This window comes from Bufo gargarizans, chromosome 1 (assembly GCF_014858855.1).
Source record: "Bufo gargarizans isolate SCDJY-AF-19 chromosome 1, ASM1485885v1, whole genome shotgun sequence".
Classification (NCBI taxonomy): domain Eukaryota; kingdom Metazoa; phylum Chordata; class Amphibia; order Anura; family Bufonidae; genus Bufo; species Bufo gargarizans.
The window spans coordinates 376,502,457-376,522,247 of NC_058080.1; the positions used below are offsets into that span (position 1 = coordinate 376,502,457).

Genomic DNA, 19,791 nt, shown 5'->3' on the forward strand with positions numbered 1-19,791 from the left:
AGACAGTCAAGTACAATACAGATTTTAACAGTGTAGCTGCATGGCTGCAGAGGGGGGCCCGCTTCCGAGGGCTCTTTCTTGGTCTCAGAAGGCAATCTAAACTTTAAAACAAGACCAGGAGCTTAGTGCTTGCTGCTATAAAATCTGAGTTACGGCACTTAGAAATGGCTCCCAGTGTGAGCTGCTTAAACCTGCAGCACTCAGTCCTGACCTTATTCTAAGGCTACATTCACACAAACGTATTTTGTGTCCGTTCTGTTTTTTTGTTTTTTTTTGCGGATTGGATGAGAACCCATTCATTTCAATGGGTCTGCAAAAAATGCTATCTGCATCCGTATGTCTGTCCTATTCTAGTCCGTATTGTGGACAAGGACAGGCATTGTTACAATGGATCCGCAAAAAAGCATTTGCCATACTGAACATCTTCCGTTTTTTTTTTGTTTTTTTGCGGATCTGCAATTTGCGGACCATAAAACACATGCGGTTGTGTGAATCTAGCCTAAAGGCTATATCTCTGGCTTTTTTGGGTGGATAACACAGTGATCCTTTTTTGGGTCTAAAGCTTAGATTGTTATCTTTTAGACAAGACCAAGTCACATATCTAGTGTATATATCTAGAGATATTAAGGGTAATAAGAGCTGTCCCCCCTACAGCTGTCTGTCATCTCAGCCAGTGTGGAGGAGGGGACCATGATGACAGGCTGCAGGAAGAGATAAACAGATCCTCTGTCCCTATAATAACTGGACCTGAGCTTGGGGGAGTGAAATAGACTTATGTGTATGTTATCATTCCCTCTCCATCAGAGAGCATACATACATCACATATGGCTGATCTTTTTTCCAGGAAAGGGGTGAGAAGATAAGCACTTGCCCATCAATCCTCTGTGACTTATTAGGGCTCATGCACACGAGCGTGTCTGCCCTATGCCTATCTGGCAACGGCCGTGTGCACTCCGTATCATGGATGCGGACTCATTGACTTGAATGGGTCCGCAATCCTCAAGGTACGGAGCAGAGGAGGCACGTATTGGAAACGTGGGATTTCGGTCTGTGTCTCCGCACCATAAACAAATAAAACACATCCATCTCTTGCGAATCGCTGACCTATTCAAGTCGATGGGTCTGCACAAATGGCATGTACACGAACAGAGCCCTTGCATTGTGGACCACAAAATCTAGAATAAAAAAGTGACATTTTCAGGAGGGTCTTTCCAATTCTACTGTGGCTGTTGGGGGAAGGGGGGTAATATTAAAATGAAGATGACCAGTTCACTGTGCTTTCGAGGATCTTTCATTGTGTAGCACACCATGTTCCTTGGTTTTGTTTAATTGAACTTTTTCACCCTAATGTGAATCTCACGCTCCTCTAGTTTTACTCAATTATCTGATAAAACTAGGGTTGCTTGAGGGGAAATGTTTGACTGACAAACACAGCTACATTTGAATGTTCTTAGGAAGCAGCATTTGTGTCATTTGCTTTAGTTTTCTTTTAAGAATAGCTATTTATGCTCTTTCGTTAACTGGTCTCGTATGTAAAACTGAAAGATTTTTTTTTTTTTTTTTTGTGTGAAATATAACTAGAAAGTTTCTAGACATAGTGTATGCAAATATATAGCTAGGTCAAACTTGCATATTGTATTATGCCTATCTAGGATGGACCTTGAGGGTTGGTACTGTGCATCAAGCATTCCAGAAATACCAAAGATAAAATCCATGTGTGAAGCACCGTTCCTCAGTGTTGTTTACCCATTTGAATATCTTTCATTTATACTTTATTAAACAATCAGGAAAGTAAGTCTTCTCTCTGTTTTAAAGGGGTTTTCCAAATTTTCGATATTGATGGCATATCCTTAGGATAGGTAATCAGTTCCTGATCAGTGAGGGTTCGACTCCCAACACCCCCAGCCAATAAGCTGTTTGAAGTGGCCGCACTGTAACCTCCTCACAGGATTGTACATTGTACCTGTGCTTGGTATTGCAACCCAGGCCCATTCAGTTGAATGGGACTGATCGGCTTATAGGCCATATAATGAATGAACAAGATGTCACTGTCCTAGGAAGAGGCCGTAGTACTCACTGGAACACCGCAGCCTTTTAAACAGCTGATCGGTCGTGGTTCTCGGCGTCGGACCTCCACTGACTAGTCGGACTTTACGTCTAGTACCCCGGAACTAAAGCCAAGTTCAGTTTCAAGTTTTAAAGTGGTTTTCCACTTTAAAAATCAACTACCAAAGTTATTCAACGACATCGTGAATAACTAACTTCGGCTCATCGGAGCCCATACCTTCTAATACCGTACGGAGACAAATCTCCGTACAGTATTATTCTAAACTTTTGAACGAAGCGACTTTAGACGAAGCATCCGAAGCTCGCTTAGCTCTACACTAGCACAAACATGACTGAGCATGTCCACTTGGTACCTTTACTGAGGTGAGCACAGAAAGGCTGTTTAATAGAAAAAGCAGGTGCACTATACCAGTATTCCTGGAATATCTGGCGATACCACTTTTTTTTCTCCAAAGAAGTGTACAGCAGTGCTTGAAAGTTTGTGAACCCTTCTGAATTTTCAAAATTTCTTCTTACATTTGACCTAAAACTACATCAGATTTTCACACAGGTCCTAAAAGTAGGTAAAGAAAACCAAATCAAATGAGTCAAAAACATGGTCATTTATTTATTAAAATGATTCAATATAACATGTATGTGAATGAATTATGTGAATTTTTAATTTCAGTATCTGGAGTGACCCCCTTGTGCAGCAATAACTGCAACTAAACATTTCCAGTAATTGTTGATTAGTGCTGTATCTGGTCTTGAATTTTGGCCCATTCCTCCATACTAAACAGCTTTAACTCTTATGTCAGTTTCCTCTAATGAACTGCTTGATTCAGGTCCTTCCACCACATTTCTATTGGACTAAGGTCAGGACTTTGACTTGGCCATTCCGAAACTTTAATTTCATTCTACTTTAACCATTCTACCTTTAGTAGAACAACTTGTGTGCTTAGGGTTGTTCTCCTGCTGCATGACCAATTTCTCTTGAGATTCTGCTCACAGACAGATGTCCTGACATTTTCCTTTAGAATTTGCTGATATAACTCAATACATTGTTCCATCAGTGATGGAAGGCCATCCTGATCCAGATGCAGCAAACCAAGCCCAAACCATGATACTACCACCTCTGTGTTTCTCCAAACATAACGCTTCTCATTTAAACCAAAACATTCTATTATGGACTAAACCATCCACAAATTATTATTGTCATGCACACCATTGTTGCTCAGTGTCCCATGGTGGTGGGCTCATAAACATTAATATTGGCTAATATGAGAAAGGCCTTTAGTTGCTTAGATATTCTCTTGCGTTCCTTTGTGACCTTGCAGACTATTACATGACTTGCTCTTGGTGTGGTCTTTGTTGGTCGACCAATACAAGGGAGGGTTCTTGTTTTTTGTTCTTGTATGTGGATTGGTGGGGTCCAAACTCTTTAGAGGTGGTTTTGTGACCTTTTCAAGCCTGATGAGCATTAACAACTCTTCTTCTGAGTGCCATAATACACTTCCACAAACGTTTTGCGAAGATCAGACTTTAGTAGATCCTTGTTCTTTAAATAAATCAGGGCACCCACTCCCACCTGATTGTCATCCCATTGACTGAAAATACTCTAATTTTACCTTCAAATTATCTGCTGATCCTAAGATTTCTACTTTTACGACTTGTGTGAAAATCTGATGTTGTTTTAGGTCAAATTTTTGCAATAATAGAGAAAATTATGAAGGGTTCACAAACTTTCAAGTACCACTGTAAATACAAAAATGTTTAGAATTATGGGCTGGATTTATCTATAAAAAAATATTTTAGTGGGATAACCACTTTAAAAAGAAAATGTTTGCCTTAGACTCAACAGGCAGTACCCATTTGGTCAGTTTTCGTAACATGTGACAACTGAGTCATTTTTTTTCCCTTTTGTGGTGTAATTTAGACAGCTCATAAAGACCAGACATCTAGTTAAACAATGTTGCTTACATCGAACTAGATTACTTTTGTGTTCTGGCTTTTATTTTAAAAAAAATCTGATTTTGGTAATACTTTTTTCTGCTCCAGGTGTGGTAAATGAGACCCATTGTTTCCATGCTTGACGTTTTTCTTTAAAGGGATTGTACAGGAGAAATATGTGGCTTTTTTCTTCCAAAAACAGTGCCACGCCTGTTGGCATGTTGTGCATGGTATTGCTGGTCAGCCTTGTTTGCTTTAATGAACCTGACATGCAGTACCAAACATAACCCATGTTCAGGTGTATAGCAGCTTAGCTTGGTATTGCAGTCCATTCACTTGAATGGGACTGAGCTGCACCTAGGCCATATGGCCAATAAATGTCACTGGTCTAGACAGAGGCCACGGTGCTCACCAGACCTCCGAGGTCTCTTCAAGCATCTGATCGGTAGGATGCTGGAAGTCGCACCTCCACCAATCAGATTCTGATGATCTATCCTGAGAAAAGGAAAAAAATATTCTAGTCCCCTAAAAACCCTGTAATATAATATGCATATTATAACTGTTACTATCCTTCTTCCCCTGCAGGAGCCTTCATTATTTGTTGGACCCCAGGCCTGGTTCTGTTACTACTTGACGTGTGTTGTCCACAATGCAACATTCTGGACTATGAGAAGTTTTTCCTACTACTGGCTGAATTCAACTCTGCTATGAATCCCATCATTTACTCCTACCGGGACAAGGAAATGAGTGCCACATTCAAACAGATCCTGTGTTGCCAAAGAACAGAAAGTACAAATGGCCCCCAAGAAGGATCTGACCGATCTGCATCCTCACTTAACCATACCATTTTGGCTGGTGTGCACAGCAATGACCATTCTGTTGTTTGAACTGGGACAGTGCAGGTCGAAAGTCAGGACCACGTAGACCATATTGGAGTGTGTGTGTCACTGCAGGATGCTGCAGAACCAGCATAAGGACAGGAACACATTCTTTTACTATTCCTCAACAGGCTAACTCCAAACTTATTGAAATGAATGTCTAATACTGCACAATAGCAGCTCACCCGTATAGAACATGTTTATGAAATTTTAAACTGCCGTTTCCATAGAAAATAGTTCAATACAAAACAAATAGTAAAAAAAAATTGTAATATAATCCATGAAAAAAAAGCCTACATTTTAGTCCCATCAGCATGCCTGTGATGGACGCTGTTTTGGAGTGGTTTGTTAACATTTCTATAGCTGCACTGCCTTAAAGGGGGAAAAAAAAAAGGGAAGAAAATAGATATTTTTCTAATATAAACAAAAGCATTGTGCTAGTTTTTGTTGTGTGTAGTCTTTCTCTGTTATGATGTTTTATTTTATAAATATATAATTTTTTTTATTTTGTACTTTTTTTTTTTTTTTTCTAGATGAGGCATTTGTATGACGTTAAAGAAATGCACAACACCTGTCATAACCTCTAGACAAATAAACCGGATTCCAAGTAGCCAAGATTAACCTTGTAATGTGTGCTCGTGTGATAATGGGAGCTGTAGTATAATAATGCTGATTTAGGTAGCATTCACATTCGACAAAGTTGTCGCGTTTATAAAGGTTTCTGAGGGACCATACTCCTACTTGGCCACCTGGTGGGTTGAAATCTACAAATATGGTAGTCAGTATTCTGTTACAGGCATCCTACTGTACATTTTCTTTGTAGTGCCAAAGATTTTGGCACGGTTTCAGTATTTTCTTTGAGTGTATGGATTGTGTCTATTTCTAAGCTTATCTGAATATTTATATAAAGTGGAGAGCAACTCTGGTTATTCTTATCACTCTTGGCGGAGCAAGATTTAACTACAGTCTCTCCTCCGCACGGGCACAACTGTAGAATGTTCAGTGGTTATGTTCGACCTAGATCTAGAAGCCTAATGTTCCCTCTACATGGGATGAAGATCTAGCAGATTGTCAGGAAGGAAGCGTTCCTTCCCAACAATCTGCTAATCGCTAGCAGAGGAGACCAGTGCATTTACATGTAGCAAACTCTTCCAGAGTATGGGGAGGAGTGATCGCTAATGCCATCGCTCTTCCCTGTATTGTCTCGTTGATTCACGGCAGCATATTGTGTTTACACAGGATGATCCGCCACTGGGAAATGATCATCTTTTGTGCTGCACAAAAGATACAATTACCCGATAAACGAGAGTTTTGCTTGTTCATCGGGTAATCAGCATTTAAACCGCAAGATCGTTGATAACGAGTGTTACTAGTAACGCTGGTTAGCAATGATTGTTTCAACGGTCAGCCGGTGTAAAGGGCCCATAAGCAGTAGTCTAACAATAGGTGGTTCAAAGATTGTGGCTGTGCCTAGACCCAGGTTTAAGAAGGCCCATAAAAGGAGCCTACTAGTACTATAAGTTACATGTGATAGTTGAGAGGTCCAGTTACAGATATTACAGAGTTATGCCTCCGACATTACAGCAAGCCACCCACAGGCCGGTCCTCCTCTTCCTTGTTCCATTTTAAAATATTGAAAATGTGGCACTAATAAGCATTGGACCCTAGGGGTTCTAGGATTAGGCTATGCAATATTTAAGTATTATTGGGGAAATGAAGGAAACAGAAACCTATTTAAGATATTATGGTGTAGGTAACAAGATATTTTTGCAAGACTGGCAAATTATGGCTTTCTTTTTATATATTTGCAGGGAGATACTTCCACCTAAAATTCAATCTGAGCATTAATATGCAGAGAAAATTGACTATGATGACAACAAAGAAAAATGACCCTATCGCTACAAAAAAGGAGGATCCCCAATATTAAGGGGGGGTTTCCAAGATTCTGATATTAATGACGTACCTTAGCCTTACTCACTTGAATGGGACTGAGATGACCCTAGGACATGTGACTGGTGAACGTGACATCACTGATCTAGGAAGAGGTCGCGGCGTTCACCAAAGCACCGCAGCTTGTTCAAACAGCTGATCAGCTCAAGATAGGTCATCAGTATCAAAATCTTTGACAACCCCTTTGACAGTGCTGATCAGATTCAGGAAATTTTTATGTTGGTTGATCCAATGGTTCCAATCATTTGCACGTATTGATTATCACAACATTGTGACTAGAGATGAGCGAATTTCCGCTTATGAAATTTGTTCACACTTCGTTTGTTGGTAAAAGGTGAACTGCGTTATAGATTCCATTACCATAACGCAATTCTATGACAGAATGCATAATGGAATGCCTTTAAAGGCATTCGTTCCGTGGTAATAGAAGTCTATGGCCTGCATAACTGATCCGTCCCGTTTGTTATGCAGGAGAGGAGGGCCCAGCATAACGGAAACGGGACGGACCCGTTTTGCAGCCCATAGACTTCTATTATGACGGAATGCCTCTCCAGGTATTCCGGTATGCATTCCGTCATAGAATTGCGTTATGGTCCGTGGTAACAGAATCCATAACGCAATTCACCTTTTACCACCAAACGAAGCGTGAACGAATTTTAAAGTAGAATATTCGCTCATCTCTAATTGTGACTTACTGAAGATTTGAAGAATACATGCCTGAGTCTTTTCCCCCCAAGTGCCATCATAGATGTATCCAACACTCAACTTTTTATATAAGCTATATTGGTCTATTTGCATTTATTTAACCACTTCATCTTTTTATAGGAACAGACTGATTAATATTCTATTCGATAATGGCCAGTAACATATATTAACCAAACTATAGCAATAATACTTCAGATATTGACTCTTGGATGTTTCCTTAGGATGGGTATTTTATTAGATTTTTTTTATTGTACTTTCTGTAGCTATTGAGTTATGAATTGTAATATTTTTCAAGATGGAAGCAAGTGGCCATTGATCACACAATTGCACTAGCAATGTGAAGGAATAAAAGGGAGTGTTTCTGTAATGGTTGTTGTATATATCAAGTAGCTGGCAAAATGCCATGGGAAAAAAAATGTATAGTAGGTAGGCATGCATTTATGTGTCCTTCTATAAGAAGTAAAAATAAAAATGAATCGCACAACTAAGGGATGTGTTTATTGTGCACTACACTGATGCTATCTCCTTCTGTAAAGGAGGTTTCCCACCTAAACAAGTGATGACCTATTTCTGGGATCATAGTGAGGGTTCAACCTGGGATCCCTGCTAGTTTTCCAGAGGTAAGGTGTTGTAGGGCTAGGGAGCACTCAGAATTTTTCCCTGCACATCACCACCACCGTCCATGTACTTCCACACATTTGAGGTAAGGTGCAGACGTTTGGATAGGAGAGGTGCTGGACAGGTGAAACGGTGAAGGTATCTTGCTTCCTTTGGTCAGGGTTTACAGGTATTTGTTGTTCATTTCAAGACAGTAGCTTAAAGGGGTTGAACGTAATTAGAAAAACATGGCTGCTTTATGGTTGTGTGTGGTGTGGTATTGTAGCTCGGCCCCCTTTCACATTAATGGAGCTGAGCTATGACACAAAATAAAACTCGTGGACCAGTGTGGTGCTGTTTCTAGAAGAAAGCAGCCATGTTTTCCTAATCTTGAACAACCCATTTAAAGGCAAAATGCATCCATTGTGCTCTTCCTTTCTTTGGTGTACTTTGAGGTTCTTATGTCATGCGCCAGTCCCTGGAGTAGACATACCGTAGTGTATGAGATATGCATGGGGTTCTCCTTTTAATGCCACTGTGCATATAAAAAAAGTATGGTTTATACTCATATTGGTCTTGCATAAACATGTAAATGATGCATAGTAAAAATGGTTCTTTATAGACTAGTGGCCATCCATGAAAGTTTTATCAAGGAGGAAGTAGAAGGGAGCGTTCTGCTCGTGAATACAGCCAGACTCCAGGTATAAATGCTGCTGGTAGCGGAACTACACATTTTGGTTACTAGTAGAATGGACCTGTAGCTATAATAAATGTTACCTTTACATAGGGCAGCATGTGAAGGTGACAGATCTGCTTTAATGGGGTTGTCCACTTTTTACTATTGCTGAACTATTCTCCGAAAAAGGTAATCAATATCAGATCAGCAGGGGTCTGACTCCTGGCACCCCGCTGATCAGCTGTTTGAAGTGAAGGTGGTGCACGTACGAGCGCTGCTTTCTCTGCTCTGTTTATCTGCTCACTGTAGCAATTGCAGTGGTGAGCAGATGTAATTACATATACGACGTCCCCATTCACTTCTATGGGACAGCTCTGTAGTATTCACTTGAACAGACAGAGCCATCCTATAGAAGTGAATTAGGATGCCATAGTCGTAATTACACCTGCTCACCGCTGCTATTGCTGCGTCGAGCAGGTAAGCAGAACAGAGAAGGCAGCTCTCGTACGAGCTCTGCTTTCTCTTCAAAGAGCTGATTGGCGGGGTTGCTGGGAGTCCGACCCTCGCGGATCTGATATTGATATTGGTCATCTATAGTAAAAGAAGACAACCCCGTCATAGTAGTTTTTATAGTCATAGAAGAGATATGGTTTTTCTATCTCAAATTTTCATGGCTTTTTTCTTCCTTTCTCAGATGTGGTAAATTAGATATAAATGAAATGCTGAGATGTGAGAATATAAGCATGCAAACTGAAATTAGTATTTGCTGTAGAAATATGACACACTTGGGAAATTTTGCTTTAAAGGGAATTTATTTAAAGGGGTATCCCTTCTCCATAAGATAGAGCATACCTATTAGATCAATGGGGTTCTTATGGCCGGGACTGCAACATTAACGAGAATAGCTGAGGATAATGCTCGGCTCTTTCCAGCAGTCCCATAGAGAATGGAGGGTGTATGCTCAACCAAATGACTTCATTCATTTGACAGGGCCCTGTTTTTGTGATCGTAGAGGTCCCATCGGTCAGGCCACCACTGAGTTAATAGTTATCCACTATCCTGTGGCTAGGGGATAATTTGACATAACTGGAATATCCCTTTAATTAATAAAATCATTAAAGGGGTGGACCACTTTCTGGCTACTGTTCATCAATGTATTTGTAAGATGACTATATGGCATTCACTAATATACTCTTTGTTCATTCTGCACCATCTTCTATATTTCATAAGGTATTCTTCCCTGTTGGCCGCATAGAGCGCCTGTCCATAAGATGGCTGCTGATGGAGGACCAGACACATCACTCAGTCTGCACTACACTCTCAGCATTGCAAGTGTAGATGGCAGGTGTGGTGTATTTGAGTGGAGAAGGTTGACTGACGTTTCTGGAGTTTTTTGCCTGGTCACATGACCCTCCATCAGTGGCCATCTTATGGACAGGTCTCCTGTGTGGATCGCGCAAAAGATTTGCCTAACAAGGCGTCGCGATTTATGAAATAAAGAAAATGGCACAGAAAATCAACAAAGACTATATTAGTAAGTGTCATATAATCATCTTACATACACTTTGGTCAAAAGTAACCAGAAAGTGGCCGACCCCCTTTTTAAGTCTCTTTTGTTTCTGCTTTTATCCCCTATCTGCCCGCTTAATGAAGACATATGCCTTAACCGCCAGACAGATTAATATCTAGAGATTGCAATAAGCTTACCCCTGTGTTCTCTACAGACTTTCAGGAGCTTGTCCCACAGACATACAAACACTGTTGGCAAGCCTATCTTCTGTCTGACCTCTCTAATGTGGGCTCTAATGTGATGGATCGGTGGTTTCTTTTATGAATGGAAGTCATGCCGCATATGAGAAAAAAAAGCCTAAGAGCCTGTTCACACACCTTTTTTGGTACTGTTTTTTTGCCCGTTTTCTACATCCATGTCGAATCCGTGCCAAAAACTCCTCTAAAAAGCCTCCCCTTCATTTCAAAGGGAGGTAGAACTTCCTTTTTTTTTTCCATGCTGGAAAAAACTGTGTGAAAAAAAGAAGCAGCATGCCCTGTCTTGGAGCAGAATCTGTTGATTCGCCAAAAACTGCAAAGAAAATCAGCACAGATTACTTACAGATTTTTTTTCAGCGTGTTTTTTAAATCCGTGGTGTGAACATACCCTACGGGTTTTATTTTTTTTGTTTGTCTTTTTCTAGATTACTAAAGCCCTCTGTTGGGCATTTCTGGAGGGTATACAATTGCATACCACAATGGATCTTCACTTCAATAAGGCCTCTTGCACACGACAGTATGTATTTTGCGGTCCGCCAAAAATACGGATGACGTCCATGTGCATTCTGTATTTTGCGGAGCAGAACAGCTGACCCCTAATAGAACAGTACTATCCTTGTCCATAACGCGGACAATAATAAGACATGTTCTATTTTTTTGCGGACCAGAAATACGAAAACAGAATGCACACGGAGCACCTTCTGTTTTTCTGCGGACCCATTGAAATGAATGGTTCCGTATACGGTCCGCAAAAAATCGGAACGGAAACAATGAAAATATGTTCGTGTGCATGAGGCCTAAGGCAGAGTCTAAATTATTAAAATTTGGACTCCAATTAACAGACAGAATAGTGCAAGAAGACATCTTGTCTGTTTTCTGGCATAGAATGATATATGTATATTGTGTCTGAAATATTGAGTTTTTAGTTCTTTACTTTAGAGTATATCTAATCACACCCCTATAAAATAAACTAATTTTAACCTACTAATGTGGAATAATCATTTTTCAGCCAAATCTGTGAAGCTTTTGTAGCATATTACAATGCCTTCCATTTATTTTTTAGTTTTTGTGCAGTGTAATTAAATGGATTGTCTCATCCAAGAGGAACTCTCAGAAGCATCTCGGCAAGCAGTCGATGTTGCCAGGGGAAGCTGCAGTCCGCCAGGCATTTTCCCCTACAGCGGCTGCATATAGATTGATTTTTTTTTTATTTTTCTACTCTTCTAGAGTTCCTACAGTATTATGTAGATTGTAGTTTATGTTGTCATTCATTGCTGTAATCAGGATCTTAGTACTAAGGTAGAACAGATACATTACTCATCCTGATAGCTAACTGGCCATTTAAAGTGCCATTTAGGGGGCTGCAAAACACATTGTCACATTTGCCTTGCCCATTAGCGATCCCTTCCAAAGCTTGAAAACCAAGGGGCCTGCATGACACACTTATCAGCAATTCTTGGAGTCCGTGGAAACAAAATTAACCAGGAGGTTAAAACTGGCTGGGCAATCGATAGCCTAGTGAGAAGGCACCTTAGTGCCTACTAATTCTGCATTTTCAGGGTTCTGCTTTGGTGATAGGTGAGGCTTACTTTTTGGAATGTCACGAGAATGTCATTGGTAGGTATGTGGTGGATAGAGGCTCTGATGGAGCAGGTTGTTTTATGAATAACCTAGAGGAAGTAGAAAGTTTGCAAATGAAATGTGGTTGATGACAGCATAAAGGTGACCATGAATGTAGGTTGACAGTTACGTCATTGATAGTAGACAGTACAGATCCTTATCAGTGTGTCTAAAGAGGTTTTTGGGAGTAGAATGTTGATGACCTATCATCAGAATAGGTCAACAATATCAGATCGGTAGGAGTCTAACTCCCCACCAATCAGCTGTTTGGGGAGGCCGCGGTGCTCTGGTAAGCACTGTGGCCCTAACCTATAATGCTGTGCGCTCCCGTGCGCACGATGTATGCTGCTCCGGGTCATATGGCCCACTCATGGACTGTAAGTCTCGGAGGGCATGCGGTCGTGTGCATGAGCCCTTATGCTGTGAAGAGGCTGCAGCTCTTATCAAAGCACTGTGAGCTCTTCAAACAGCAGATTAGTGGCAGTGCTGGGTGTCAGACCCCACCAATCAGATATTAATGACCTGTCCTGTGAATAAGTCATTAAAAATCTACTCCTGGAAAACCTCTTTAAAGGATGTACCTGTGGTTTTTGGGTAACACATTTGGGTTGTCAGGTACAACATTTGTATAGTTAAATAGTTCCTTTTCTCCTATTTCCCCCTCACGGGTTTATATAAGAAAAAAACAGTGAGGGACCTTTTTTCAAGCAATAAATCTCTGCGTCAGATGCTGAAGTTTACGCCAGGTGTGGACTTCAGCTTTCTGGCGAAAGCTATAGTAAATCCGATGTGCTATTCAAAGCCCCCCTTCTTTTCTCGATACATCAAGAAAGTGCTGTGAAGCTTAAAAAGTCGCAATTTCTAAGTAATAATTTAAATACTTTGTAATGCATAGACTTTGTGTTGGGGGTTCCTTTGTTGTATTTTACTATATACCACATTGGATTTAATACATTTCCTTTTCCTTTTTTTATATTGAAGAAATCGATCTGGTGCTGAACTTCGCTTCTTCACTGTGAGAACTTTTCCTAAGATCCTACTAGCCAAAGACCAGTTTCACACAAACATGATCGATATAGGAACCATGGCTGCATTTCCCAGACCGAACACTACTCCTCTAACTTAAACTCTTAGCATCATTATGACTTATGATGCTGTGAGTTCTTGCCTGACCAAGAGCCCTCTGTGAACATAATAGATCCATGGTCGTGCAGGAACTGATAGCATCATAATTTACTATCCTACTGAGAGTTCTTGTCAGAGGAGCAGTGTTCAGGTTGGGAAATGCAGCCATTACATGGAGTTTGTTTCCAGACCGAACACACTTGTAAGAAACCGGCCTAAGAGAAAAGCTTGTTTTGGTCCTGATTAGTGTTGAGCGTTCAGATTATGTAAGAATTAGGTATTGGATTCCATTACCACGGACCATAACGGAATTCTATGACGGCCTGCACCACAGAAGCCTATAAGGGGCATTCCGTATTGCATTCCATCATAATAGAAGTCAATGGTCAGCATAGACTTTTATTATGACAGAATGCAATACGGAATGCCTCTTATAGGCTTCTGTGGTGCAGGCCGTCATAGAATTCCGTTATGGTCCGTAGTAATGGAATCCAATACCTAATTCTTAGATAACCCGAACGCTCAACACTAATCAGGACCAAAACAAGCTTTTCTCTTACGATAACCCGAACGCCGAACTTGCAAACTGCAAGTTCGCACAACACTAGTCCTGATAAAGTATTTGACACACTTGAATGTGTGTGTGGGAGGGTAAATGATTTCTTAAATTAAGTAGATTAAGCATGTTCTGCAGTGGTTAAAATAGGAATACTGTGTCTTCATGTTCAATGTATAACTCGTGGTTTATACAGTATTTAACTCTGACTTGTAGCACTTAAGAGATTTTACTTTTAATTTTATATTTTTTAAAATTCTGCGTTTACATTGTAAGTAACCGATTAAAATGAAATAAAGCATTGTTTTTAAACGGATCTGACTATATATGCCATTATATCTGTAATACAAGTTCTAGGAAAAGAACCCCTTGCCAGATGTCCTGTTTAGTGAAAACTGGATGCTAAGATTGTATCTGTCAATAGTGTGTGTGCCTACCCAATCTGAGGGTCCTAGAAATCCCTTTGACAAGAGGAATGAGAATGTATCCATTTGCACAGTCGAGTTACATTATTATGACCATTTTCTACGTTCAACATCGACATCACGCAGCTCATGAAGGAAGTCACGTGTTGTGAGCTGGCTTGGTGGGTATATAAGAGGTTGCTGCAGACATATCCCTCGTTGCCGTCATGGGTAAAAGGGGCGAGTTATCAGAGTTGCAAAAAGACAGCTATTGGTTTTCAGGCCAAGGATAGCAGTATTTCTGCAACTGTGCGGTTTGTGAACTGTGCATATGCTGCTGTGGTGAAAGTGTATTGTAGATGGTCGAATGGCACCATTGTGAATAAGCGACAAGAAAACTCTAGAACACCACATGCCATTGATGTGAGAGGTGAACGTTGTCTACGAAGGTACACCAAGGTGAGCAGACGCTACAGTGGAGAAGCTCCTCATTAAAATGAACCAAAGGCTACCAGACTTGTGTTTCAAGCAACAGTTTAGCTAATCCTACTGTGTGTCCGGCTCTGAAGCAGACAGATGGTTGCTGCATCTCTGCTAACAAAGTTGCATTGGTAGAAAATACTTAAATTTCCATACCCATATGGGGATTGGACCTCCACTGATTAGCAAAGGGTTGCCTTCTCCGATAAGTCATGTTTATTGGTTCATCGACTAGAACCCTAACCATTGCTTGAAGAACACAAGCTGATGTATACCCAAAAAGGCTGATTGTCTTCCCTGGGGAGGATGGAATCTTCAGGCAGGACAATACTACATGTTTAGAGATGACCAAGACCTTCCATGTACTACCCTGGCCCCCAAAATTGAACATCTGTGGGACCACCTAGATCATTGTGTTCACATTATGGATCTTCTTCCAACCCATCCTCCACCAACTGTGGCATGCACTGCAGTCAGCATGGCTCCAGATACCTCTGACAACCTACCAGGACCTTATTGAATCATTCACAACCCATCTAGCTTCTGTCTGTGCGGCACAAGGCAATTACTCTGGATATTAGCTGGTGATCTAATAATGTGACTCGACGATGCATTTGCAGGGGAAATAACAAGGGAATGGCACAACACTATAAAAGATGTAAGGGTAGATTCACATTTTCGTTAAATGGGACCAGCAGGCTGTTCCGGTAGAGAACATCCTGCCGCAGTTAACTGAATCAGGCCTAGCCAGATACTGCAGTTCACCGAGGGCCCGCTTTATGCGGGCGACTATAATGGGATCCTGCAGGGATCCAGCCACTTTCCGACATGAGCTGCGTGTACTGGTTTTGTCCAGCCAAAGCCTGGCACTCATGCCGGAAATCGGCCAGATCCCATTATAGTCAAGGGGTCCGACGATGAGCGGCGGTATCTGGCTAGGCCGGATTTGCTAACTGAGGCAGAATGTTGTCTGCTGGATCAGTTAAAAGAAGGTGCCTACCTTAAAACATACATGTCAGGAGAGTTGACAAGTCCTCCTTTACTTTTTCCAATCATGGTGTTGTATGATCCCATGATGTTTTATGTGATTCACAGTTTGTCTAAAATCTTGATGGCTGCAAACTTTAATTTAGTTCTGACGTTCACACTCATCAGTTTTATGAACTTGGCCATTGATGAAAGAATATCCAGCTTAAACAAACAAACCTCCTCTTAACATGCGCCTGGAAGGCAGCGTCCAAATACTTTCTTCAATTACTTCCAGATGTTTGTATTGTTTGCAGCGATACAGTTCTGCCTCTATATAATGTCTGCTCAGAACCCACACCAACCTTGACATTATAGATGGTGGTGTTATAAGAATCACTGACACAGTATCAAATGGAATTAAAACGTTTTTAGGCAATTAATTTACATAGTGACAAAAATGGGGAGAATTGAATTTTACACTATGACTGACTTCCAAAATTCAGGTGCTAAAATGTCATGATTGATGTAAACCGTGAAATTCAGATATCATATAGTACATGACAGTCTTTTTCTAATGGCCCATTCACATGACAATATTTTTCTTTCCTCATCCGTTCAGCATTTTTGCGGATCAAATGCAGACCCATTCATTTCTATGGAATCACAAAATCCACGGATGGCACACCGTGTACTATCTGCTTCCATATGTGCGTTCTGTATTTCCACATAAAGGATAGAACTTGTCCTATGCTTGTCCTCAAAATGCGGTCCCTGGTTCCATTCAAGTCTATGGTTCCCGCAAAAGTGCGGATTGCACACTGAATGTGTTCCATATGCAATCCGTATTTTGCGTAGTTTGCATATATTTTTACCCAGGAATCGAGAGGAGCATTGTCTAGCCCAGTGGTCAGCAAACCGCGGCTCTTTAGCCCCTTGAATGCGGCTCTTACAGGTGGGGGCTCCCACATAACCGAAAGACCAACCCCTCCTTCTGATTTGTGAAGCACGCACTACAGTCTTCTTGCCTGTTCCACAAAGCTGGAGAGGGCGTGTACATCTCATATCACATGCCATATTTCCTCCCACTATTAGCGCACGCGCATCATCACACAGGAGGCCGTAGTAATCGCCTTCACTTTGGTGTACACACCTCCTTCCAAATGTCGGAACGTGCTGCATCACAACAGGAAGTGACGAGGGTAGTGAAAGTTCCCGGGTAGGGAAATATAACATAACACCGCCGCAGGCGCTTGCTGTGCTACGAACATGACGTCATAGTAGGCATAGTCAAGTGTGCTACCTCCTTCTACAGGTGACTCTCATTAATTATTTGGCATCATCATTTACATGGCATGTAAACTATTTAACCACTTCAGCCCCGCTAGGTGAAACCCCCTTCATGACGAGAGCACTTTTTACACTTCGGCACTACACTCCTTTCACCGTTTATCGCTCGGTCATGCAACTTACCACCCAAATGAATTTTACCTCCTTTTCTTCTCACTAATGGAGCTTTCATTTGGTGGTATTTTATTGCTGCTGACATTTTTACTTTTTTTGTTATTAATCAAAATGTAACGATTTTTTTGCAAAAAAAAAAGACATTTTTCACTTTCAGCTGTGAAATTTTGCAAAAAAAACGACATCCATATATAAATTTTTTGCCAAATTTATTGTTCTACATGTCTTTGATTAAAAAAAAATGTTTGGGCAAAAAAAAAAAATGGTTTGGGTAAAAGTTATAGCGTTTACAAACTATGGTACAAAAATGTGAATTTCCGCTTTTTGAAACAGCTCTGATTTTCTGAGCACCTGTCATGATTCCTGAGGTTCTACAATGCCCAAACAGTAGAAAAACCCCACAAATGACCCCATTTCGGAAAGTAGACACCCTAAGGTATTCACTGATGGGCATAGTGAGTTCATAGAACTTTTTATTTTTTGTCACAAGTTAGCGGAAAATGATGATGATTTTTTTTTTTTTTTTCTTACAAAGTCTCATATTCCGCTAACTTGTGACAAAAAATAAAAAATTTTGATTGCAAGGTACTTCTCACACATTTGGGCCCCTAAATTGCCAGGGCAGTATAACTACGCCACAAGTGACCCCATTTTGGAAAGAAGACACCCCAAGGTATTCCGTGAGGGGCATGGCGAGTTCCTAGAATTTTTTTTTTTTTGTCACAAGTTAGCGGAAAATGATGATTTTTTTTTTCTTCTCTTTTTTCCTTACAAAGTCTCATATTCCACTAACTTGCGACAAAAAATAAAAAATTCTAGGAACTCGCCATGCCCCTCACGGAATACCTTGGGGTGTCTTCTTTCCAAAATGGGGTCACTTGTGGCGTAGTTATACTGCCCTGGCAATTTAGGGGCCCATATGTGTGAGAAGTACTTTGCGATCAAAATCTGGAAAAAATAACCGGTGAAATCCGAAAGGTGCACTTTGGAATATGCGCCCCTTTGCCCACCTTGGCATCAAAAAAGTGTCACACATCTGGTATCGCCGTACTCAGGAGAAGTTGGGGAATGTGTTTTGGGGTGTCATTTTACATATACCCATGCTGGGTGAGAGAAATATCTTGGCAAAAGACAACTTTTCCCATTTTTTTATACAAAGTTGGCATTTGACCAAGATATTTATCTCACCCAGCATGGGTATATGTAAAATGACACCCCAAAACACATTCCCCAACTTCTCCTGAGTACGGCGATACCAGATGTGTCACACTTTTTTGCAGCCTAGATGCGCAAAGGTGCCCACATTCCTTTTAGGAGGGCATTTTTAGACATTTGGATCCCAGACTTCTTCTCACGCTTTAGGGCCCCTAAAAAGCCAGGGCAGTATAAATACCCCACATGTGACCCCACTTTGGAAAGAAGACACCCCAAGGTATCCAATGAGGGGCCTGGCAAGTTCATAGAATTTTTATTCTTTTTCGCATAAGTTAGCGGAAATTGATTTTTTTTTGTTTTTTCTCACAAAGTCTCACTTTCCGCTAACTTAGGACAAAAATTTAAATCTTTCATGGACTCAATATGCCCCTCAGCAAATACCTTGGGGTGTCTTCTTTCCAAAATGGGGTCAGTTGTGGGGTGTTTGTACTGCCCTGGCATTTGAGGGTCTCCGCAATCATTACATGTATGGCCAGCATTAGGAGTTTCTGCTATTCTCCTTATATTGAGCATACAGGTAATGAGATTTTTTTTTCCGTTCAGCCTCTGGGCTGAAAGAAAAAAATGAACGGCACAGATTTCTTCATTCGCATTGATCAATGTGGATGAAAAAATCTCTGCCAAAAAAAAAAAATGGAGGGGAAAGGCGTCTGCCAGGACATAGGAGCTCCGCCCTACATCCATACCCACTTAGCTCGTATGCCCTGGCAAACCAGATTTCTCCATTCACATCAATCGATGTGGATGAATAAATCATTGCCGGGATTTTTTATTTTTTTTTAATATATATAGATATATATACAAAGTGTTTGCCAAAGCATAGGAACGCCGCCTCCTCCTCAGCTCGTATGCCTCGGCAAACGTATCTGTCACTGCAGAGGAGAAAATCCCGTCTTGCAGCGCCGCATACACCGACTTGCGTGTAATCTGACAGCAGCACAATGCTTCTGTCAGAATGCACATCGGTGCTGCAGCTAGTAGATCGGTTGGTCCACCTGGAAGGTAAAAAGACAAAAAAAAAAAAAAAAAAGAAAAAACCAGGCCACAACGCAATAATTTTATTAATTTTGGAACAGAACATGTAACTTTAACTTTTTGAACTAAACATTAACGTGTTTGCTTACTGGTGTTTTTTTTGTTTGTTGTTTTTTGTTTTTTTACCTTTATAGAACAAACCTCTCCTTCCCCATGGGTCAATGTGCAAAGCGCAAATCGCCCAAAGATGTGGCGAAGTGCGTTATGCACTTTGTCCCATGTGAAAGGAGATGTTTGCAGCAGCTGTGAGTGAATGGGCCCTAATAGCCCTGTGTGCCTATCCTGGTGAGATGATCCCTATGCTAGGTGTACCTGTGTGTGGTACTTCCGGAAACACTCTCCAAAGCATAGGGCAGG

General features: G+C 40.9%; 1 protein-coding gene across 4 annotated transcripts in view; it reads left to right on the forward strand.

Annotated features, from left to right (window-relative positions):
* LOC122920463 (lysophosphatidic acid receptor 1-B) overlaps positions 1–7,156 on the forward strand; it is a 154,889-nt gene extending 147,733 nt beyond the window's left edge. For all 4 annotated transcript variants that reach the window (XM_044269984.1, XM_044270009.1, XM_044269991.1 and 1 more), the window contains one exon: positions 4,582–7,156. In XM_044269984.1, the coding sequence (XP_044125919.1) occupies positions 4,582–4,883 (302 nt within the window). In that variant the 3' untranslated portion in view covers positions 4,884–7,156. The remainder of the gene's footprint in view (positions 1–4,581) is intronic.
* The last annotated feature ends 12,635 nt before the right edge of the window (positions 7,157–19,791 follow it).